This window comes from Lynx canadensis, chromosome B1 (assembly GCF_007474595.2).
Source record: "Lynx canadensis isolate LIC74 chromosome B1, mLynCan4.pri.v2, whole genome shotgun sequence".
Lineage (NCBI taxonomy): Eukaryota > Metazoa > Chordata > Mammalia > Carnivora > Felidae > Lynx > Lynx canadensis.
The window spans coordinates 45,735,165-45,760,877 of NC_044306.2; the positions used below are offsets into that span (position 1 = coordinate 45,735,165).

The 25,713-nt window shown below is 39.3% G+C and overlaps 1 protein-coding gene across 1 annotated transcript in view; it reads right to left on the reverse strand.

Annotated features, from left to right (window-relative positions):
* Positions 1-25,713, reverse strand: part of KCNU1 (potassium calcium-activated channel subfamily U member 1) — a 149,449-nt gene that overhangs the window by 114,930 nt on the left and 8,806 nt on the right. Inside the window, exons 3-8 of the mRNA XM_030311875.1 lie at positions 12,855-12,916; positions 11,684-11,774; positions 9,480-9,591; positions 8,419-8,494; positions 7,149-7,224; positions 996-1,166 (exon numbers count right to left, since the gene is read on the reverse strand). Coding sequence (XP_030167735.1) covers positions 996-1,166; positions 7,149-7,224; positions 8,419-8,494; positions 9,480-9,591; positions 11,684-11,774; positions 12,855-12,916 — 588 coding nt within the window. The remainder of the gene's footprint in view (positions 1-995; positions 1,167-7,148; positions 7,225-8,418; positions 8,495-9,479; positions 9,592-11,683; positions 11,775-12,854; positions 12,917-25,713) is intronic.

Here is a 25,713-nt window from a genome sequence, read left to right on the forward strand (position 1 = left end):
CTGAAGCAGGCTCCAGGCTCTGAGCTGTCAGCACAGAGCCCAATGAGGGGCTCGAACCCATGAACTGTGTGAGGTCATGACCTGAGCTGAAGTTGGATGCTTAATGGACTGAGCCACCCAGGCACCCCCAGATCTCATTGTTTTCAAGGACATTCTAAAACTCTGAGATTATAAAAGAGAAAGAAGGTGCATAAAACTTTCTCTTATCTGTGAACTGTATTTCAAAAGGCAGGCTGTTTTTCTTCCTTGACCTTTGGATTTGGTTTAAATCAAATAAAATGCTTTGCAGCATTCCAAATTATGAAAGCAAAGACAAGTGGTAAGGCACCCTTCCTGTCCCTTTTGTCCTCTAGTCACAACTAACTGCACTTCTGACTCTTCTGACGTGATACTATGTGAGGCTTAGAAAAAAAATAAAACGTGGGAAAGAGAGAGGTTTAGGGGAAATGACTGAAATGAGGGGATGTAATAATATGGACAGGGGAATATCAGAAAGGTGGAGGGGAGAACTCTGTTACTGGTTTTTAAGGAGCTGAAGTTAAAGTAACTAAAAGAGGTTTCCTTTGTCCATGATACACTCTTGAACCAAGCACAGATGTTCACATATCTGAAGTAAAATGCTAGTTCAGAGAGAGTTACTCATTTGGCTCATTCAAATCAAATCTCAAATGCCCTTCCTCATTGGAAGAAAGACTTTAGTCTGATGGGCAAGAGGTAAAGGAATATAGGATTGCTCAATTCAATGCAGACTAATAAATAAAGTCTGCTCTCCTTTGTCTGTCATCCTCATCTTTGGCAATCATGCAATTGAATCACGTGCTCCAGAGGACGCAGTTTGGAAAACATGGGATCTAAGTATCTTTCCATTTTCATTTCACACTTGCTCTGAATAATGCAACATTCACTCTCAAACCTGTATTGCTTTATTTATCACCATTAACTACATGTGTTGGGTTAATGTAGCTATATTCAAAGATATTAAAAATATTCTTCACCAAACTCCCCAGGGTGAAAAACATGATGAAGGTCCGTCCTAGGGATGTCTTGGCTACCACATCTCCAAAGCCAACAGTTGACGTTGTTGCCATGACCAGGTAAATAGATTCAAAATATGATATGTTCTGTGAATTTCTACCTTTGAGCCAGGGATCACCAGAATTTTCCACCTGTTCAAAAAGAGGAGATTCAGGAAAGGTCTCTGAATGGAATCCAACGGAATGTTTATAAAGAATAGGAAAAACATTGGATTAGTTTCACTTAATTCAATCCAAATGAAGTATTAATGATTCCTAGCCTGTGTTAAAGGGTTTGCAAAGTGTGTGTAGAGATCGTGAAGTCTTGTTTTCTTCACTGTGATTACTGCTGAACTCTGAGGGAGGATGTAGCTTGGGCCCACATTTGGAGAGCTCCCCAGGGGTACTGGCTGCCCATATCTGTTTCCTTTCATTTGGGCAAATCACTGCATTCTACAGCCATGAGACTCAGATAAGCCAGGTTCTGAAATCGAGCAATTATTATTTATTCTTATTTACCAGTAGCTCAGGGTTATTATTGAAAAGAAAGCACTTACATGAGCACTTCACTTCAATGTGCTTAAGAGAATGAAGGCTAGTGTCTAAGAAAAAGCAAACAAATTTTCCACATTATTCCCCACCGCCACTCCCTGCCAAAAAAAAATTTTTTTTTCAGTGATTAAAAAAAAAACTCTGAAGAATATTTCCTCTGATTTCTCCCTAAGTCTTCACATTTTAAGAAAATTAAACTCATTAGATTACCTTTTTATATTAAAATGAGTAACTTAGGCAATGGCACTATGTATTTGTGGTATATATAAACTTATAAATATATGATATGTCATATATTATTAATATTATAAATGACAATTATATAATGTATACAACTTTCCTTTCTTTTTCCATTTTTTGACATTTTTCCCAAATATCTTACATATTTCTTGGATGTTTTCCATTTCTATTTAGAGCAAAAATGTTAAGATGTTAGAGATGCCTGGAAAAGTAGGTTTTTTTGTTTTGTTGTTAAGAACTGAAATAGAGGGGCGTCTGGGTGGCTCAGTTGGTTGAGCATCCGACTTTGGCTCAGGTCATGATCTCACAGTCCGGGAGTCCGAGCCCCATGTCGGGCTCTGTGCTGACAGCTCAGAGCCTGGAGCCTGTTTCAGATTCTGTGTCTCCCTCTTTCTCTCTCCTCCCCTGCTCATGCTGTGTTTCTCTCTTCTCAAAAATAAATAAACGTTAAAAAAATTCTAAAAAAAAAAAAAGAAAAAGAACTGAAATAGAAATTAGAAATAACATAGTTCGCTCAGGTATTTGACCACTTTTTAAAAGTGACCTTTTCTTAAGTTTGAGGAGTAGGTTAAGAGTATGGACTCCCTATAATACCCTATTCCAAAATAAGAAAGGGATCATACATGTACACTTAACTCCCAAAGCTGGCAGAGGGTTTTGTTGCAAAGTCTACTAATCTGCTTCCACTAACTTCTGGAGTCTTCACTGTTGTCTGAGACTAGTACATTCTAAGAAAACCAGTTTAAAACACACAGATTATGTCATATATATTCCCTCAGGATTAAAAGAGTTGCCTGAGACAGTTTTAAGCTGAAACCCCATAGTGTCTGTTAACAGCATCATAGCACAGGGATTAGATCGTATCCTGGTACAACCTGTTGTATAAACTAAAACTAAGTTTATTGCAACCTGGAATTCTCCCTCATGATAAATTAAGTAACATTTTTAAGGTTCAGCTCACTCTCTTTGGGGGTATTTAGTATTTCAAACCTCTTCCCTCCCTCCCTCCCAGCACTCTCCAAGAGTTGGTGGCCTGCTGCTGGCCCCCTTGTCCACTCTGCTCTTCCTCCAAAACCATGTGAGCAGAGACCCAGATGGGAGATAAGATAAGGTAAAGGATTTTGGACCAACGTTAAGATACTGAGTTATCATCTATTTTTAACTTCATATTTCAGAACTGAAATTTTATGTTTCAAGCTTGACATTGTTCAACTTCAGATAAGAAATGCTATGGAGGACGCTAGGGGGATCCCCCCTCTCCTCTTACCTTGCCATCACTCACACAAGTTATGTTATCTTTACATGGTACATGTGTGCCCTAGTCTGTAGCCATAATTCCTTTGGCTATGCCTTAGCGCTGCTTTTAATTCATTCAATAATCCCCACCATTACTTTATATCATGGTTTCCTCATTCCTGAGTTCCTATTTTTGATTCATCTCCTATATGGCTGGATTTTACCATCAAGGTACTTATTTTTTAAGTTTATTTATTTTTATTTTGAGAGAGAGCACGTGCACATACAAGCAGGAGAGGGGCAGAGGGGGGTAGAGAGCGAGAATCCCAAGCAGGCTCCACATTGCCAGCGCAGAGCCCAACGTGGGGCTCAATCACACGAACTGCAAGATCATGGCCTGAGCTGAAACCAAGAGTCAGACACTTATCAACTGAGCCACCCAGGCGCCCCTCGAGATATGCTTTTAAAAGGGACTCCTGGGTGCTATTTTCTCTTGAATATTTAAAATGACAGGATAGCTTATACTTTCACGCCAACTTTGCAGACCCTACCCTATCACCTTCTGGTATCAATGGACATTGACAAATCCGAGGCAAGTTTCATTTCTCCCCCTTTTATAGACTTTGCTTAGTTCTGCTTGGATTCTCTCCTTATCCTTGAAAATCAGTAAACTGCTCCATAATATGGTTGGAATAAATAATTTGTGTCATTTTTCCTGGTATGAGAGGGAAAGATAGGATTCAGTAGGCAGAAAGGGAGAGGCTAGGGCTTGACGGTCCCTGGGAGCGAGCAAACCACATATTTGAAAAGAATGCTAGGAACATCTACCCATGAGAAAAACTACCTCGGAAAAAACTCTCCTGGGCCTGACCATGAGGAAAACTCTCTCAGACACAAAGTTTTCCTTACAAATGTAACAAGCACCACCTACTCCTTCCCCAGGTTCCCCTCAGGAATAAACAAGTCTGCATTTATAGTTATCAGACCAATAAATAAAAAAAAAAAAAGAACCTAAAAAGAAACAAAGGGAAAAAAGAAAAAGGAATGGGCCAAAACCCTATAAAATAAAGTCCCTTGCCTATCATCTGGGGCATTCACTTTCATGTGCCCCTTATCTTCAAAGAGAGCTTTTGTACTACCCTTGCTTCCACTATTCTTACTTTTTAATAAAAACTTTTGCCTGCTACTCATTTTATTCTGTGTTCTCCTCTTCATTCTTCGAAGTGGCAAGACAAGGTTCCCTGGGTATTGAGCTAAAGAATCCTGCAACACTGGGACATGATAAACCCTTTAACCCACAGATTTAAGGGGTGCCTGGGTGGCTCTGTTGGTTAAGCATCCAATTTCAGTTCAGGTCATATCTCACAGTTTGTGAGTTTGAGCCCTGCATCCGGCTGTGGGCTCGGAGTCTGGAGCCTGCTTCGGGGGCTCTGTCTCCCTCTCTCGGTTCCTCCCCCACTCATGCTCTGTCTCTGTCTCTCTCAAAAATAAATAAACATTATTTTTTTTTAACCCACAGATTCAAGACTTTATTTTGGTGACTTCTTCTCGTGTCACCTGTCTTGTCCTTTGCTCTAGGAACACTAATTTTAGAGTATGTTCAGTTGACATTGCTGGAATACCTTTGTTCTTTTCCATGTCACATTGCTGCAATCCTGTCCACTATGTTCCTGAGCATGTTTGTGTCACGTTTGATTACATTTTGGTTTCCTCTAATGTCATTTTCAGCTCTGCAATACTTTTTCCTCTGATATCATTCTTCTTTTTCTCTGATATCATTCAGCCTGTTTTCCAACTCCTGCTACGGTTTAATAGTCTTTTATTTAAAACCTTATGTACTTTGTTTGAATTAGTACTTTTAGTTTTTAAACCCTTTTATTTGCATTTTTTCTCAAATATGGATTTTTTTTCTTCTCCGTTTCCTTGGACAAATTATCTTGTAATTATTGTTCTTATAAGTGTTATATTAAATAACTGTTGTTATGCTGATGTCTCTCTTTTCTCCACTATACCCCCTTGTTATTTTTGGCAGAATTTAAGCATAGGCCCGTTCTTGATTACTTCTGGTTAACACTCACCTTTTGAGGGTATCAAATTTAAAAAAAAAATTTTTTAATGTTTATTTATTTTTGGAGGAGAGAGAGACAGAGTGTGAGTGGGGGAGGGGTAGAGACAGAGGGAGACACAGAATCTGAAGCAGGCTCCAGGCTCCCGACGCGGGGCTCGAACTCACAAACCACGAGATCATGACCTGAGCCGAAGTCGGATGCTTAACCGAGTGAGCCACCCAGGTGCCCTGAGGGTATCAACTTTTAGGTGAAGGCCAGTAGTTATATGTGCAGCTGGTGAGTTGGGACAATTATAGTTTTTATTTTGGTTTGTCATTTCAAATATCCTCCCAAGCAAATCTGCCATTTTCTACGCTCTGGGATATAGCTCTTCTAGGCTTTCAACATTCCAGACATTGGGATGACTCACAGTGGATTCCCTTAAGTCACAAGCCATCTGGTTGCTTCTTCTTTCTCTGCATACATCCTTGCTGGAGGTCTCCTCACCTGGGTGACTAGCAAGGTTCACATGCTTAGAAGGGTTAAGCAAGAGACTTTGATTCAAGTGAGCCTGGCTGTGTCCAACTCAAGAGCACATGCTGTTAACAGAGAGCATCAAGTCTACAACTAGGACTGGTAGTGGCCTTGAGAGACCGGATTGCCAAACTTTGTATTTTCCCAAAGAATCCAGAAATCTGGGATTTTATGTGAGTTCTCTATAAAAGTTAGAAAGCAATAAAAAATTAGAGCAGAAAATACAAACATAATTAGGTCAAAGAAAATAGGTCTATAGGCCACATTCAGCCTAAGAGCCCTTCATGGGGAACTGCTACTGACGACAAAAAAGTTTCTCCTCAAGCACTGTTGCCTACCACTCTGTGATGACCAGCAGGTCTCCAGAAAGACACTGATGATTGCTGCTCCTGTGGTGGGCCCATGCACCCAGGTGCAACCCTCTAGATCCAGGGATCCACTCGTACTACTGTGATCTTCTTTCAAGGAAATTTCTCTCCTGCTTGAGGATGGAGGAGGGATGTGGCTGGTTTCAGATTTCTTGAAGGCTCAGATCATGGTTTGCATTTGGTGCTTGACATTTTTCTTGATCAGCTGAAGATGGTAACTTTAAAATTCTTTTTCCATTTTACCATTAATGCTTTAATTAATTTTGAGAGGACTCAAGTGAAAAAGACTCCTGCTGTGCTTTTTGTTTTGTTTCCTTTTCTCAAAGACCTTTGCTTGCAACATCCTATTTCAATTTCTGCATTTTCAATGACTGCTCCTCAACTGTCCTCAAGCAATGAAGTCCAAGAGTTTGTTCCTTATTGTTGAAATCCATTTATTATAACTCTGATTATGTGGGATAAGAACGAGCCTTGGGGATGCCTGTGTGGCTCAGTCGGTTAAGCATCCAACTTCAGCTCAGGTCATGATCTCACAGCCCGTGAGTTCTAGGCCCGCATCAGGCTCTGTGCTGATGGCTCAGAGCCTGGAGCCTACTTGGGATTCTGTTTCTCTCTCTGCCCCTCCCCCACTCAAGCTGTCTCTCTCTCTCTCTCTCTCAAAAATAAATAAATTTTTAAAAAATTTAAAAAAAAATGAGCCTCTCCTATAGGCAAAGGAGGCAGCTATATATGCAGATGGATTTAGCTCCCCTTTGTAACCTAGCAATTTGTCTCCCACAACTCTCCTAGTTCATAAGTGTGACAGTTTCTCACTGCTTTCATTTCTTTGACTTTTTTTTTTTAAATGCTGAGACTCCTATGAAGATACAACAATAAGGTTCACCTACTGCTTGTAATTTTGAAGTGTAAGCTTATTAGATCCTTTCTTAAGAGCAAGTTTTGAATGTTGAAGGAAGGAACATAGATACCTTGAGTGTAGGAAACACGTATTTGTGGAGAATATGGAGTGCAGAAGACCAAGAAAGGGGAGGTAAAAAGATAAACTGCACACTGGTTACAGTGAAAGAGACAGGAGTTCAGGAGGTCTGCCTGCAATTTTTTAAAGAAAAGATGTTCATGCTGACCAGAAACACTTGAGAGTTTGAGGAAATGCTTACCAGGTGAATGAATCCTGCAGCAGTGAACCAGGTACTGAGGACTATTGATAACAGTTTGGAAAACTTCACTGAACTGCTAGAGGAAGAAAGACAAAAAGTTGTTGGGTTCAGACAGATTCCAGAACAACACAAGTCCTCTAAAATCCGACTATTCTAAGTGTGGTTCATGGGCCAGAAGCAATGGTACACTTACCTGGGAGCATTATTAGAAATGCAGGATCCCAGGCCCCACCCCTGATCTACAGATCTGCATTGTTGTAGGGATCCTCTGTTTGATTCATATGCACATTAGAGTCTGAGATGCCCAGTTCTGAACATACCCAGTCACACACGCTTGTTCAAAAATTTTACACTTTGCTATGCTATCCACCAGCCTGATATTATATTGCTTTTACAAATATATATGTATCATCATAAACTAAATTTAATAGATTGCCACATTGTCTAAAGTAACAGTACAAAGTGCAGTGTCCTGGGAATCCAGAGAATGGGTCTGCAAAATGGAATTTTGAGTAGATCACAGAAATGTCTCGCTAAACTCATACCAGGCTCTTTCAGTGAAGAGGATTGGACAAGCTCCTATGTCCTAAGTAAAGTTCTAGAGTTTAGCTGAAATCTCTGTGGTTTTCAGGTAGGGTTACCTGTTACACAAGAACAGCCCTTTCTAATCCCAACTGCTCCATGATGCACAAACGCCTAGCAGCGAAATCACCTGGCCTATAAAATTTGATGTTTCTGGGGAGAACATAGAAGCATGAAGATTTTCAGTGGGTAACATTAAACCAAACTGCATAACACTTTAGAAGTATTGCTGCTCAAAGGTAGTTTGCAATTTTTTTTCGAGACATTTAGGCAGCTCTATTTTTGTAAGCGATTTCATTGCTGCTACTGGGTGCCTCATGGTCAGAAAAACTGTCTCACATTCCTAGATAGAAGAGACGTGATTCATGACAGCAAGTATATAGAACCAAAACCTTTGGATTGCTTTTATTTTAATTTTTTTTTGGGGGGAGGAGGCAGAATTAAAGTCTAAATGGACTTACACAATGTAGCTCTACAAAACAGACTCAAATGATTGTCAACTTCCTAGTCAGCATGTGATATTAATACAACAGGAGTAAGGGGATGAATAATATCTTGGGAGCTAAGGGATTTCATGGGGTTTACACTGAAATTCCGATGGGAAAGGAAGTGAAGGTTCAGTTTACATTTTTAATTTCCTAATCCAAACCAGCAAGCAAGCAGGACTTACGGCAGGGCTAGCATTTACCTGGTTCTGATGGCTTGGAGAATTTGCAAGATTTGAGGGAGCTCTAGCAGCCGCAAAGCTCTTAAGAACCTTAAACCTACAAAGCAATCAAAAGGACAAATCTGCCAAAAGAAGAGGGTCACTTCCGGAAGTAGTCAGGGTTGTAACACAATCGGGACTACTTACCTTCTTTCTATCTCTGAGATGCTCACATACAATGTAAGGCCACGGGTTTAAGGGCATGAGCTCTAGTTCAGATCCTGGCCCTGACACTTAACAGCTGTTGTAATCTAAAGCAATTCCCTTCATGTCTCTAGTTCCTCATCTACAAAATGGGAATTAAAAGTACCTAGCCCATAGGGCTGTTGAACTAATCATAGAAAGCATGTGGGAGCAGGCCTCGCATATAATAAGCACTACTCACATTTCACCCTATAGAATTCCTCTTTAGAACAGACAGTAAATTAGTTATTAACCACTTAAACTCCTGATTATAGAATCTCTATAGTCTGTTCCTCAGCTTTCCCATGATATTTTACTTTACGTAGTTTGATAATTACAACAGCAAGGAATATTTGATAGGTAATAAATAATAATATAAAATTCCATAAAAACTGATAGAAGCCACCTAATGTCCATGCACTTCCCATAAAGACAAAGTAAGCAGTTAGATAGATATCTAACATGTCACAGCCTGTCTGGATATGATGATTTATTGCTTTGAGAGACCAGTGGAGACTTTTCATCTCTTCCAGTCCACGTGGGATTCTAGCACATAGGTGCCTCAGGGGGACGGGAGGTTTGGACCTTGTCTCTCAGGCAGTGGATGAATCAGTCCACAAACAATAAATAACCAGTGTCACCTACTGTGCATCAGGTACGTTACCAGGTACTGAGGTTTAAAAAAGTAACAGGTTTTGAAAATATATTACAAAATCATATAATCATGGTGAAAAATGGTTTTAAATGGCATTTAGGCCATTTAAAAAATGGAAATGAAGGATACTTATGAGTGAAAAGTGGAAGACAAATTTATTTATTTATTTTTGAGAGACTACACCTGATTCCCACAATGCACTTACCTAGCCAGTTACTCTTCAAATAATAAGAAATAAAGGTTGGTGGAATGGTAAAGATGTCTACAATTGAATTCATCTCCAACCAAAACTTGATCTTGTCATCCGCTGCCACAAACTATGAAATGGAAACAAAAGACTCCATATTCTGTTACCCTCGAGAATTTAAAAATGAACATACCAGTGGCTTTATTAACTCATCTCACTCAACTGAAGCTTTGATCTCAATCTATTACATACCTATACATACACACGCATGTGTATTCAGATAGCTATATACTTGAATATATATTAGTATAGACAGGTAGATAAATATGTATTTATATAAAGACTACCTTCAGGGGCACCTGGGTGGCTCAGTCGGTTAAGCATGACTCTTGGGTTTTGGCTTAGGTCATGATCTCTTAGCCCGCATCTGGCTCTGAGCTGACAGCATGGAGCCTGCCTGGGATTCTCACTCTCCCTCTTTCTGCCCCTCCCCTTCTCAGTCTCTCTCCCTCTCTCTCAAAATAAATAAATAAACTCTAATTTTTTTTTTTACAAAGAACTTCCTTTAATGGGTGTTCAGTAAATAAACATGAATCCATTTTACTCACCAGATCTTAACACTTACACATTAGAATAAACACTTTGAACCTATTGATGCTCTTAGAGCTTTCTGATATATAGAATTATATAATGCCTCCTTTAAAAATTTTTTTTTAATGTTTATTTATTTTTGAGACAGAGAAAGCATGAATGGGGGAGGGTCGGAGAGAGGGAGACACAGAATCTGAAACAGGCTCCAGGCTCTGAGCTGTCAGCACAGAGCCTGACGCGGGGCTTGAACTCACTGACCATGAGATCATGACCTGAGCTGAAGTTGGCCGCTTAACCGACTGAGCCACCCAGGCGCTCCTAAAATTTTTTTAACATGTATTCATTTTTGAGAGACAGAGACAGAGTGTGAGTGGGGGATGGGCAGAGAGAGAGGGAGACACTGAATCTGAAGCAGGCTCCAGGCTCCAAAGCTGTCAGCACAGAGCCTGATGCGGGGTTTGAACTCATGAACGGCAAGATGATGACATGAGCTGAAGTCAGACACTTAACCAACTGAGCCACCCAGGTGCCCCTAAAGCCTCCTACTTGTGAACAAAGATACATGATTTAGAATGGCCCTTAATGGAAAAAGTACAACTATCTAGAAGTTTGGCTGGCCAAGACCTGTGTCTATGAGCTTCCCTATTTGGATTAAGAAAGCAAGCATATATAGAGGGATAAATTACTATACAAAGATTTTGATGGTCAGTGTGGTCAGAGTTAAGTTTTGAAGGGAGGCCATAAAAATACAGATATGTGTGTGTGTGTGTGTGTATATGTGTGTGTGTGTATATATATATATGTATATGTATGTATATGTATATATACACACACACACACACATATATACATACACACACACACATATATACATATATATATATGTATATATATATATACACACACACACACATATATATATACACACACACACATACAGTTTTGAAGGAAGTTTTGAAGGAAGGTCATAAAAATACAGATATGTGTGTGTGTGTGTGTGTGTATATGTGTGTGTGTATATATATACATATATATGTGTGTGTGTGTATATATATATATATACATACACATATGTATACACACACACACACACACACACACACACACACATATATAGTCTCCCATAAACATGTGATGGATAAATACATTGAAACCTAGACCTATGATGGATCCTCAATAAATGCCTATGGAATGATAGAACTATTTAATAGATGAGTGTAACAAAAATGAAACAAAGGTATTAAAGTATTTTATACAATTATATGGCACATGTCCCATCAGTGGAATCGGTTGAGCCAATGACATTTCAGAGGCTGTTCCTCAGGTTTCCTAGCTTGTGATTATTAGTAAAGTTTTCTCAGTGGTAGGTTGGGAAGCCAATAAGGAGGACAGTGTGACAGGGTATCCAAAGGAATCATTTTCATTTGCACCAGAATTTTTGGCCTAGATACAGTGTTAAGTGCAAGGGAGACTTTTCATGTCTCTTTATACATTGGACACCTTAGGGCACACACCCTCTAGCTGTAGAGCCTGAAAACAGAGGCAGATCGTACAACTAAGGCACATAAAGACCTCTTTACGTTGCACCTGTTGTGTTCATTTGTTTCCTCCCACTTTCCATAGATACTTACTCTCAACCCAAAATAGAAACTAAAGAACACGTTGAAAGTCAAATCAATAGGGATGGTTTTGTCTTGGTATGAAGAACAGCTTCCAACAGGGCTGGAAAAGAAATAAGAACCATTTATACAGATGTACATTTTAAAAGTTTTACTATAGAAGACCAAATAAAGAGTAGGCAATGTTCTATTTATTCACCATGAATGGTTAATCCAAGACACTTACGTTCACATTTTAAGGAAATTACTTTTCCCTTGGGAGGAAAGGTATGCACAAACAAAACCACAGGACTGCATGTGGAGCTGAAAATAACAGGACAATTACCTGTTCGTCCTTTCATAGAGTTTATTGGTTCTATTTCTGTTTTATCGATGAGGATTCAGATGCACAGAGATTATGTGGCTCTTCTTGGTTTGTAAAACTATCTGCCCAGCCAGGACATTTTGACATCTGTGCCCTTCTCATACAGACCTACACTAAGTCAAATGGACTGATATGAACCCAAATGTAAAGAAAATTTCCTAAAAGGTCAGTAAGGAGTTCACAAAGCAAAGACTACTAGTTTCCCCTAGCATTTCCAAAATTGCCTGACTTCTGTGGCCCCATAATACCAATTTTACTTCAGCTAGAAATCCAGTGTAATTCCCAGCTGATCAGCGTGGAGCTCAGATTAGATTAGGCTGTGTCCAAGAAACCATTCTAACTTGGGTATAGAAGATGAGAATGGCTTCAGAGAAGAGCAGACAATAACTTGCTCCTTTATCCCAGGTGAGATCTAGCATGTTCCTTCTTCAAACCCATCCAAAGTTGTTTGAAACCTATGACAAACCCTGAAACAACTATAAACATTCTGTTTCAATACTTAAGGATTCCAAAGACACAGAACACCCTCAGGAGTGGTCCAAGGGTGGAGACCACAGCTGGAGGCTTCTAGTCTCAGAGACTCTAAAATAGATGTGTATACAGCACCACAGCCCGTAGCAATGCACAATGCAGGGAAACTCATGCATTTTCCGGTGAAACTAGATTTAGTGCTTCATGGGGGGAACACTCACCCCTTTTTTTATGAGTTTATATGTGTGTATGCCTGAAAGCATATTAAACATTATTCCCAGCAGAAAATTCCAAATTACCTGGCAACCTAATGACACAGAGACAAGGATGACTGGGGATTTTACTCACTCAGAAGAGTTGATGAAATAGATTATGAGAGACCCAATGCTTAGTACAAATACAAGGATCATCTGGAAAAACAAAAAAAACAAGGACCAAATAATTTTATTGATATATAGATGAATAAATAAACCAACAAAATTGTGTTTACTCTTTTAAACTTGCCTATATATGCAGCCATTTTTCACACATTCATTTATGTTAGCACGCATGCATGCATGAATTCATTCATTCATTCTTTCACTCAAGAGAAACTGATTGGACCTTTACTAGGTCTTCAATAAATGACACACACTCACTCATTTTACTTATGTAATTTTCATTCCTATATACTTTAGAATAAAGTTTGTCCCTCCTACCGCTCATAAAGCTTTCTGATCTCAAGAAGTCCCATCGTTTATTCATTTCTTCACTCATCAAACATTTATTAAGTACTTTAAATGTGTCAGGCACTTTATTACATGCTGGAAATGAGGGCTATTGGACATAAACTCTGGACTTGAAATGTCTGTGATACTGGAGAAGAAACAGTCCCAACATGTCCATGTAAAAGGATAGTCAGGATTTTGACAGGAGGGAAAGTGCTGTAAATGAGGAAAAGAATATGAGTGTGTTTAACATGCGAATGTGCCTGGTTTATGGAAGAAGCAGAGCTGGTGGAATGTTATCAGAAGTTTTCCCATTCCAAACCCTCAAGGCATCTGGATGAAACCTTTTGCAGCCTCCATGACTTTTCAGGTCAACTTTAGGTAACCAAACATTCCTCCAGTCATTTACAGTTTTCCAGCCATTTTTTTTTTTATGTTCAGTCCAGTATATTATTAGTAATACTAATAGTAAAACTGAATTTTAGTTACAATTAAAGCTTTACTCCCTTCCAGCTCAGGTGTTCCTTGGGCAGGTTACCTGTACTGGGAAGAAGGTCAGTCTCCTCCCTATTAACCCTTTTTGAGTTTTTGTTTCTAGTTGCACACTGACTAAGCCACCTCCAGCCTCTCCAGAATTGTAGGTCAAGGTTAGAGAATGAACAGAAAAGGGAGATCAGAGAAGGAAACGTTGGACTTGACTGCTGTTAGCTCACTATGCTCTCACCCTGGGGGTCTGGGAAGGGGAGGTGTTTAATATTTACTTGCATGGGCTATTCCATTGCTCTTTGGAGATACCAATTCAATTCATATTCAAATTAGGCAAATATTTCTTTTTTTTAGTACCTATCATGACCCAAATATCATTCTGGTGGTTGGGAACTATCAGTGAACAATATGTACAAAGATCCCTGCCTTTTTGGATCTTAGCGTCTAGAAAATACAAAGATGACTACAGGGTGCCTGGGTGGCTCAGTCGGTTGAGCATCCGATTTCAGCTCAGGTCATGATCTCGTGGTCTGTGAGTTCCAGCCCCATGTCGGGCTCTGTGCTGACAGCTCGGAGCCTGGAGCCTGCTTCTGATTCTGTGTCTCCCTCTCTCTGCCCCTCCCCCACTCATGCTCTGTCTCTATCTCAGAAATAAACATTAAAAGAAAAGATGACTAATCTGTAACTTACATGGTATGTTAGAAGTTACACACTAAGAAAATAAAGTTAAAGAAAATAAAGGGGATCAGAAATGCAAGGGGAAAGGGCAGAAGGGTTGCAGTCTGGATAATATTTAATCACTAAGGGTCCCCTTTGTGATTCCCTTAAATTGGGTGGAAGCATGTTCTTGAACTGGTTGCTCACAATTCTTTTCTCAGTACATCTCACATGCCTTTATTTTGCTGGAATTCCTACCCTTCCAGATGCCTAGTTGAGCAGGCAAGAGAAGACTCTCACATGTGACCCCTATCTGGCAGGTGGAACAGCTCAACCATTCTTTGTCCCAACAAATAGTAAAAGGACAGACTATCTTCAGTGTGACAACTTCTCCTCCATAGAGCAGCTAGCCCAACAACAGCGCCTCTCCACAAACGAACCAGATGTCAGTCCTCTGTGTCCTCACAGTTCCCAGAGATGCAGACTGAAAATTCTAAGTGGTTCCTCTTAAGCCTTTCCTTAGGCTTGATGTGAGAGGGAAACACTCCCATACCTCTGCTACAACAGAACTTGTTCCAAAAACCCTCTGCTATTTCCAACTTACCTTAACTTTTTAAAGTTGTTATACTGTTTTCAAGTGTACAATATCTTGATTCAACACTTCCATACATCACCTGGTGCTCATCAGAAGTGTCCTCCTTAATCCCCGTCACCTATTTTACCCATGTCCCTACCTATCTCCCCTGTGGTAAACATCAGTTTGTTCTCTATAGTTAAAAGTTTGTGGGGCACCTGGGTGACTCAATAGGTTAAACATCTGACTCTTGATTTGGGCTCAGGTCATGATCTCACAGTTTGTGAGCTTAAGCCCTGTGTTGGGCTCTGTGCTGACAGTGCAGAGCCTGATTGGGTTTCCCTCTCTTCTCTCTCTTTGCCCCTCTCCCCATTTGTGCTCGCTCTCTTGCTCTCTCTCAAGATAAATACATACACTTTATTAAAAAAATTTTTTGTTTTTTGGTTTGACTCCCTTTTTTCCTTTGCTCATCTATTTTGTTTCTTAAATTCCACGAGTGAAATCATACAGTGTCTTTCTGACTGATCATGCTTAACATAATACCCTCTAGTTCCATCCACGTTGTTTCAAATGGCAAGATTTCAGTCTTTTTAATGGCTGACAAGTATTCCATTGTATATATATATACAATATATATATATATACAGTTTTATATATATATATATACATATATATATATATATATATATATATATATATATATACACAATACACCTTCTTTATCCATTCATCAGTCAATGGGCACTTGGGCTGTTACCATAATTTGACTATCGTAGATAATGCTGCTATAAACATCAGGTTGCGTATATCCCTTTGAATTAGTATTCTTTGGGTAAATACCTAGTAGCGCAATTGCTAAATCATAGGGCAGTTCTATTTTCAACTTTCTGAGGAAACTCCATATTGTTTTCCAGAGTGGCTGCTCCAGTTTGCACTCCCACCAACAGTGCAGGAGGGTTCCCCTTTCTCCACACCCTTGCCAACACCTGTTGTTTCCTGTGTTGTTGATTTTGGCCATTCTTACAGGTGTGAGGTGATATTTCTTTACAGTTTTGATTTGTATTTCCCTGATCATGAGTGATGTTGAGCATCTTTTAATGTGTCTCTTGGTCATCTGGATGTCTTCTTTGGGAAAACGTCTGTTCATGTCTTCTACACATTTTAATTGGATTATTTGTTTTTTGGGTGTTGAGTTTTATAAATTCCTTAAATCATTTACCATGATCAAAGGAGATTTATTCCAGGGGCACCTGGGTGGCTCAGTCGGTTAAGCATCTGACTCCGGCTCAGGTCATGATCTCACGGTTCGTGAGTTCAAGCCCCACGTCCGGCTCTGTGCTGACAGCTCAGAGCCTGGAGCCTGCTTGGGATTCTGTGTCTCCCTCTCTCTCTCTGCCCCTCCCCAGCTTGTGGTCTGTCTGTCTCTCTCTGTCTCTCAAAAATAAATAAACATTAAAAAAAATTAAAAACAAGAGGGATTTATTCCAGGGTTGCAAGGGTGGTTCAATATTTACAAATCGATCAACATGATACACCACATTAATAAAAGAAGGGATAAGAACCATATGATCATTTCAATAGATGTAGAAAAAGCATCTGACAAAGTACAACATCCGTTCAACCCTCAACAAATTAGGTTTAGAGGGAATATACCTCAACACAATAAAGGCCAAATATGAAAAACCCACAGTTAATATCATCCTTAGTGGGAAAAACTGCAAGCTTTTCTTCTACAGTCAGGAATAAGACAGAGATGTCTACTCTCACCACCGTTATTTAAAATAGTACTGGAAGTCCTAGCAATCAGACAACAAAAAGAAATAAAAGGTATCCAAATAGGCAAGAAAGAGGTCAAACTTTCACTATTTATAGATAACATGATATTCTATATAGAAAACCCAAAAGATGCCACCAAAAATCTGCCAAAACTGATACATACATGAATTCAGTGAAATCACAGAATTCAAAATCAACATACAAAAATCTATTGCATTTCTATACACCAATAGCGAAACAGCAGAAAGAGAAATTAATGAACCAATAATAATTTCAATTTCACCCAAAACAATAAAATACCTAAGAATAAACCTAACCAGAGGTGAAAGACCTGTACTGAGTAAAACTATAAAACACTAATGAAAGAAATTAAAGACAACACAAAGAAATGGAAAAATATTCCATGCTCATGGATTGGAAGAATAAATATTATTAAAATGTCTATACTACCCAAAGAAATCTACACATTTAATGGAATCCCTATCAAAAGAACAACAGCATTTTTCGCAGAAATGAACAATCCTCAAATTTGTGTGGAACCAAAAAAGACCCCCAAATAACCAAAGAAACCTTGAAAAAGGAAAGCAAAGCTGGAGACATCACAATTCCAGACTTCAAGTTATATTACAAAGTTATAGTGACCAAAACAGTATGGTACGGACAGAAAAGTGCACACAGAGATCAATGGAACAGAACAGAAAACCCAGCAATGAACCCACAACTGTGTGGCCAATTAACCTCCTACAAAGCAGGAAAAAATATCCAATGGAAAAAGAGTCTCTTCAACAAATGATGTTGGGAAAACTGGACGGCAACATGCAAAGGAATGAAACTAGAACCCTTTCTTTCCTCATATACAAAAATAAATTAAAAATGGATTAAAGACCTAAATGTCAGACTTGAAACCATCAAAATCCTAGCACAGAACACAGGCAGTGACCCTTTGACATCAACCATAGCAACTTCTTACCATGTATGTCTCCTGAAGCAAGGAAAACAAAAGCAAAAATAAACTATTAAGAATTCATGAAAATAAAGTTTCTGCACAGTGAAGGACACAATCAACAAAACTAAAAGGCAACCTGAAGAATGGGCGAAAATATCTGCAGATGACATATCTGATAAAGGGTTAGTATCCAAAACATATAAAGACTAACTTACCATAATTTACATGTCATTGGGTAAGAGCCAAGAGCTTCAAATGGTTTTCTTCCAACGGCTTTGTAAGTAACAATACTGCAGCTTATTTAATACCTGGGAGTTACTGGCATCTATTTCCTTGGGGTCTCACCATTGACTATAAGCTCCATTTTAACATTTACATTAGGTGTTGATGGAGATATTACTAAGTCTGTGGCTTTAACAGCAGTTAGAAATGTATTCTGAGGCTCAGAAAAGATGTTGGGAGTGGATATTGGGAGATTATATACATTTATCTCAGGGTATTGATAACGATTAATAGCTTCCACGAAATCTTTTTCTTGTCTTTACGCATGATTTTTTTCTCTTTCACTAAATCTCTTTAGTGATTTTTCAAGTATAAATCATATATTGCAAAGCTTCCAGAAAGATGACGACAGGCCGTATGTTTACAATCCTCTAAACCGCAGAAATTAACCGCCCTCCCACCCCAAAAGAGAAAATGTTAGTTTCATTGAGACTAAGAAAAATACCAACCTCATGCCACAAACCTAAAAAATATTATCCAGAAATAATATATAACAAACAGGAAAATGTATACCCAACCAAAAGTAGGCACTGGGAGCTAACATCCTGTGAACACTGTTCACCGAGTCAGACAGATATTAGGAGGGATTTCTGAGGGGATGTGTAAATTTTTCTTGGGTTGGAGGGGCAAAATCTGGAAGCATTGGTTGTTTGTGGGGTGGAAAGCCCTCCACTTGAGCCCACAGACTAAAGGTGAAGCCACAAAGCCAGAGAGGCCCGGAGGAGACTCTGAAGCCACACCACCACTGCTGGGGAATCTCTTGGCTAGCAGCGGCAACACTATTTTTTTCCCAGAAGCATCCGGGAAAGCAGTCAGAGAAAAATGTGAGACCTGTTCCAGAGAAAGCTTTGTTTGCAGAATTGCTGGCCACAGCATGATCTCCCATGTTTGTCTGTGTGGGAAAACACACAGTAAATTGAGACTGATTTCCACAGTGGGGCTTAAAACCGCCAATTTATTTGGTAGATAGTTTTGTGTACCTAGAGAACACAAGTAACAGCCAACACAGTAAACGAGGGACACTGAATTCTCTAAATCTTCATGAATGAGTATTAGCAGACAATAGAAAATGCCAGTTATGTGGGAAATGTAAGAAAATAGGAGGATCAAGCAGAGGAAAGAGATGAAATGACCTCCTATGAAAACACTAATACAGAACATGTAATTAAACTTGGTCAAATTACAATTAGTGTTCCTAGTGGGATTCTAAAAATCTAATAAACAGCACCGGAGGATGGGAAAGGTAGAAGGACAATATGGGAGTTATAGGGAGGTAGTAACTGAAAGAAGCTGCACTCTGAGGGTTGTCTGGGAGATCAACAAAAAGGGGTTAAATGAGTGATGTGCATTAAGGAAGGCACTTTTGGGGATGAGCACTGGGTATCATATATAAGAGATGAATCACTGGGTTCTATTCCTGAAGCCAAGACTATACTGTATCACTGTGTGCTGACTTGAATTTAAATAAAATAAAAATAAAAAATAAAAGGATGAATCAACTCACCAAAAAAAATCACAAAAGTAACAAATATAAGACAGACTGTTGGTTGCCATGGTTGAAGAGTGTTAACATGGGAAGGAAGTGGATCTGGCTGTAAAAACAAAACAAAACAAAAAACAAAACCAAAAACATGAGGGATCTTTGTTATGGAAATGTTTTGTAGCTTGCCTATATCAATGTCAATATCCTGGCTGTCATTACACTGTAGTTTTGTGAGATACAACCATTGGGGGAAATTGGGTAAAGGGTAACTGGGCTCTATCTTATTTCTTTCAACTGCATGTGATTCACCAATGATCTCAAAATACAGAACTTAACTGAAAAAGTTATCAACAAAAAAGGAAAAAGAGGTCAGCATTATCAACATTAGATCTTAAAAGAGGTGCCCTTTGGAATTGAGTTGCAGACCTTGGAGGAGGGGTCCTAGCTGGCCTGGCTGGTGATGGCACCTCTGAGGAGGAGATGATGTGAGCCTGCTTTTGACAGTGTTGGAAAAACTGGAAACCAGAACCACGGAGTGCTACCAGAGTGAAAAGCTACTGCCTGAGTGAGGCTGAGAAAAAAACAGATGCAAAACATCCATCCCTAGGCTTTCTGTCTCCTCTCACACCCTTGTTGGCAGAGCTCAACTATGAGCACAAGCAAGCTGACAAAGGACACATGTAATAACTGAGGCCTGGCCTCACATCACAAAGCAGAGGGCACAGGGTAGATATGGAGCTGAGAGACCTGAGCTTTGTATCTAGCAGGTAGCCTTCAGTGCTAGAAGATACTGGAATAGCATTTATAGAAATTTTAGGAAAAAGGACTGAAAGCCAAAAATCCTACACCCAAGAAAACTGGTGTTCACTCGCGAGAGCAAGGAAAAAACTATTTTTGTGTGACATTCAAGGTATGAAAGTATACCACCCACACTTTCCCTTGCAAATGAAAATGGGAAACACTCAAGGAAAAGAAAACATTCAGAAAGATAAAACATGTTAACATTAAAAAAAAAGTACCTAATGAAACTGGTAAAGTTAATTTTTAGCTCTAAAGCAAATATTAAAAAAAAAATCTTACCAGACATATAGTGCTAAAAACAAGCAAACAAAAAGCCACAACAGCAATCTGGAACTGAATGTTCCGATTCATTCACAATTTCTGGAAGGAAGGACAGGTGGTACGGTGGAAAAAAACAAAGATCTCCTGCACATGGAGGATACAGACATAAAACATGTTGAGACAAATTATGGAAAGAGCCTAAATGTCCATCAACTGATGAATGGATAAAGAAGTTGTGGTTTATAAACACAATGGAATACTACTTGGCAATGAGAAAGAATGAAATATGGCCTTTTGTAGCAACATGGATGGAACTGGAGAGTGTTATGCTAAGTGAAATAAGCCATACAGAGAAAGACAGATACCACGTTTTCACTCTTATGTGGATCCTGAGAAACTTAACAGAAGACCATGGGGGAGGGGAAGGGGGGAAAAAAGTTACAGAGAGGGAAGGAAGCAAACCATAAGAGACTCTTAAAAACTGAGAACAAACTGAGGCTTGATGGGGGGTGGGAGGGAGAGGAGGGTGGGTGATGGGCATTGAGGAGGGCACCTGTTGGGATGAGCACTGGGTGTTGTATGGAAACCAATTTGACAATAAATTTCATATAAATAAAAAACATGTGGAGATACACAGAGGAAATATAGAATGGGAAGTCTGTTCTGAACTTGGTTTAACCTAGTGTGTCCGTGATATCCTATTAAAAAAGGAATTATACAAAATATGTAATAAACAAAAATGTCAGCCAATGGTCAATGCTCAGTATACCCTGAATGGTTTATATTTATTATCATATACGTCCCCCTACAATACTTTAAAGGAGGTTATTCATATTGTATGACTGAAATCTAATTTAGAAAAATTAATTTGCCCAGGATTACACAATAGGAAGTGGAGGAGCCCGTGTCTGAGTCCAGGTCTCTCAAAATTCAGTCACGAGGTATCTCTGGCCTCTCTAGTAAGATAAGAAACCAAGGCTGGGACAGAGCTCTTACCTGCCTAACACCCATTTTCCTTTTCTTTGCTAACTTATCTACCATTTGTTTTTTTTAATCCACTGATATTTAGATATTCTATTATGTAGCAAATTCAATCTCTAAGTATTATGAAGACAAATAAAACAAATTACCATAAAGGAGAATAATTAAATTCCTCTGATAAATCAACAAATAAATGGATTCTTAAATCAATAAGAGAACAAAAATCCAGCTCCATGTTATTTACAGAGACACAGTTAACAGGAAATTAGAGAAAAAGACTGACAGATAGCTGGGCAAAGACATCCCAATCAAGTATGAATAAAATGAAGGCAAAGTATTCAAAAATATTCAAGCCAAAAACAAAACAAAACCCAAAACACTAAATGTGAGAACCATGAATATTTCATATAGATAAAAGGCACAATCAAGCAAAGACTTAAAAGATAATTTTATGCACTAATTGATATTATATAAAATATATAATTTAAAATGGGTTAGAAATGCAAGATGAATATATTCGATAGAACTACAAGATATTCAATAAAACTACAAAATCATAAATAAAAATGTTTGGCATGTCCCTTTCAGTCAGCAAATAATTAAGGGGTATGGAAAACACATATAACACAATTAATAGTGCTTCTATATCAAACATAATACATATTCTTTCAAAAGTCCATTAAGTAGTAATAAAAATTGAACATGCACTAGGCGACAGTGCATTTCCCCATAAATTTCATAAGCCAGAAATCATAAAGGCAGTAGTATTCTTGGACCATAAATTTTACCAAAGTGGAAAAGATAGCCACTCTATCCCAAGGAAATAAAAGCTTATACATACAGCATTCCTCTAAATGGATGATGACTCAAACAAGAAATCAAAATTAAAATTTCAAACAACTTACGACAAATTAGGCATTCATAAAAATCATAACACTATTTGCTAAAATCTATGAGACATGGCTAAGAAAGAACTCATAGGAAAATTTTTTGTAAAACAAATACCACCCAAGAAAGCGGAGACACTGGGCCGGCCCAGAGCGCGTGCGTGCCGCGTGGCAGGCTGCGCAAGCGCGGTGGGATCCCGGGCCGGCATGCGCAGTGCCGTCCTGCAGCTTCCAGGCTGGGCCCGGGAGGTGCGCGCAGACGTAGTGGTTTCAAATACCGGGCTTCCCTGATGGACGGGGAATATTATCGCAAACCTTAGGCAAAGCTGACTGAGGAGGAGGTATGAGACCAGCGCAGGAAGACTCAGCTCATCAGAGTGGCCCAACAGCGAAAATAAACTCTGTGCTGGGAGACCCAGTGACCAGTAAACTGACGAACACGAGGAAACAAGTCCTGTGGCCAGACCCCTAACGATGGAGCTGTGCAAAGAGAGAAGATTGAGCTGTGCCGTGCTGCTTCTGCAGAGGGACAGCTGACCATTGAACATAAGTCCTAGGCCGCCTTCCACCAGATCCTGGAAATCCCCAAGCCTGTGGGGGCGGTCCCCATCCTCGAGGGTGGCCTTTTCTACCTGGTCCCTGCGCGGGCAGCTGACCCAAGTGCGGCCCGTCTTCCTGTTCTGGCGTGCTGGGAGAAGCAGCTTCAGCGGAGGGAGGGGGCCTGAGAAGCTGTTGCGCCAGCTGCTGGCGGCTCTCCACAACCAAGGCAGGTGATTAGAAGGAAGCATGAGCAACCTGGGATGGTGGAGGCCAGCGGCACACCCTGGCCCGAAACCGCTGCTGGTAGAGGGCGGGTAGAGGCCCCAGGAGGAGCCCAGGGCCCTCTGCCACCTGGAGAAATAACCTGCAGCTTGAGGATGTTCCTTTTAAGAGCAAGCTTCACAAGGCGCAGCAGCGTGTTGATTGCTCCTTAAGCCTTCTTTTGGGGCTTGAACTTGCTCTCCCTGACTCAAGTCTCGCAAAGGAGAAACATGTCGTTGAGGGGATTTCTCCCAATAAACTCAGAGTCCATCCAGTCAACTCTTCCCTGAGCTTCAGGTGGACTTTTGGATGATAGAAAAAGACGCAGATTTGGGAGCAGAAAAGGTTTATTAAAAAATTCTCACCCTGAACAGGTAGGGTACCCTGTTAGGTAGTGTCCTCATTTATTAAAACTGACTGGGGGGGGGGGGTGGGAAATGAAATTAAACAAATGGGAAAAATGGGATATTGAAATTAAGAAGGATAAAAAAGATATTAATTATATATGCAAATGTGTATGAAATATAAAAGTCCCCAGCAAAGCTAAATAAAACCAAAGGAGAGGAACATGGCCCATCATGGGAGAGGAATGGTGTGGATTAGGGATAGAGAGAAAAGAAAAGTGTTCTTTCTAACCAGGAGTGGACTTTGGTCCTTACAGCAGTCAAGGAGACCTTCAAACTTTCATTCCTTCTACTGGCTCCTTTTCCTTGGAAAATGACCTCTGGCTTCAAAAAAAAAACAAAACTTTTCATTTAAAACTAAAGAGACTGTATTATTTATCATACCAAGTGTGTAAACTTTTAAGAATGAAAGCGATCCTGGGGCGCCTGGGTGGCGCAGTCGGTTAAGCGTCCGACTTCAGCCAGGTCACGATCTCGCGGTCCGTGAGTTCGAGCCCCGCGTCGGGCTCTGGGCTGATGGCTCAGAGCCTGGAGCCTGTTTCCGATTCTGTGTCTCCCTCTCTCTCTGCCCCTCCCCCGTTCATGCTCTGTCTCTCTCTGTCCCAAAAATAAATAAACGTTGAAAAAAAAAATTTAAAAAAAAAAAAAAAAAAAAAGAATGAAAGCGATCCTATAAGCAGGTACACCAGGACAACTGACAAAAACCTGGGTTTAGGATTATCATGCTTTATGATGTATATTATCATATTGATTCAGTAATTACTGCTTAACACCTTTATAATGTATATCATGTTGATTCAGTATTTACTGCTTAGCATAACATGATCATGCTTTATAATGTATATTATCATGTTGATTCGGTAATTACTGCTTAACACCTAGAACAGGTTTGTAATCTCAAGATAGGTGCAAGAAACTAAAAGGACATCTAAATTTTCTGACCCCTTTCTCTAAATGTGTTTTTTACTGTCTTCCACATTGAATTATCATATTGTTTAGACACACCTGATGAAAGCAATGTAACTATACTACAAATTATGGTAAATACTGCATGGAAAGTTTATCCAAATGAGGTAGATTTTTTTTCAATTAATTAAAGATATTACTTGTTGCTAAAATGAGAAAGGGTTCAACCTCAATTTTAATCATTTTTTTGTTTATAGAGACAAGTGCTGAGTATTGTTTATAAAAATATTAATAATAGTTCCACCTATATATGTATTATACGCTAGGCATACATGTATATTATTAACTAGTGAGTCTTGTAATTATTATATGTTAGTCCATTCTCATATATTAACACAATTATTCATTGAAATTACCCATAGATAGTATTTCTCATTCCCATTTTATAATTTTTACCTTTTATTTCTCTATGCATCAGATTCTTCATTTATCAAAAAGAGGTAATGGTAATACCTCTGTTTTGCAAAATGGATTTTAAAAGAGTGATGGAGAGGAGAACTGGTGTGAGAAGTCCTAAGGTAAATCCATTTTAGGAACTAGCACCCAAAGAAGAGAATTGGGAGAATTGATCTAGAACAAAGCTGGCCCTTTAGAAGTCTTTTGGAAACTCCTATCCCTCTTGCTCAGGCTGTATTCCAATTTAAAGACACAAGAGATCAACACACTAACCTGAATTCACATCTCATTTTGCCTTCGCTGGCTGCTATTCATTTTACTAGTCTTCACAAAGGACTGCCACAAGAATAACAGCTTCTTTTATTTCAAAATTTAAATTTTAGAGATACAACTCATGGAGGAGAAAAGTTGTTTTAAGTCACTGAAACACCCAAAGAAAATATATCTGACAATGTTACTGAGAATCTTCAAGTTTGAAGGAAGAAGCTCGTAGCAGTGGACGGAGATAGGGGTAAGGAAGAAATTAAGTTTTCACTTCTGCACCCTTTGGTATTTTTTGAATAATGTGCCATGTGCATAAAAAGGCAAACAATGTAACCATGCACAAATAATCAGTGTGAATATTGTGTGGTACTTCCTGTCAGTCTTTTCTCTATTCATATGATAAAGATCTCTAAACTATAGTCTCATACAAAATAGGTGCCTGATGCTTGACGGTATATTAAATATAAAATATGAAATAATGAAATGCAAAATAAAACATAAAGATACAACTCGGGGCGCCTGGGTGGCGCAGTCG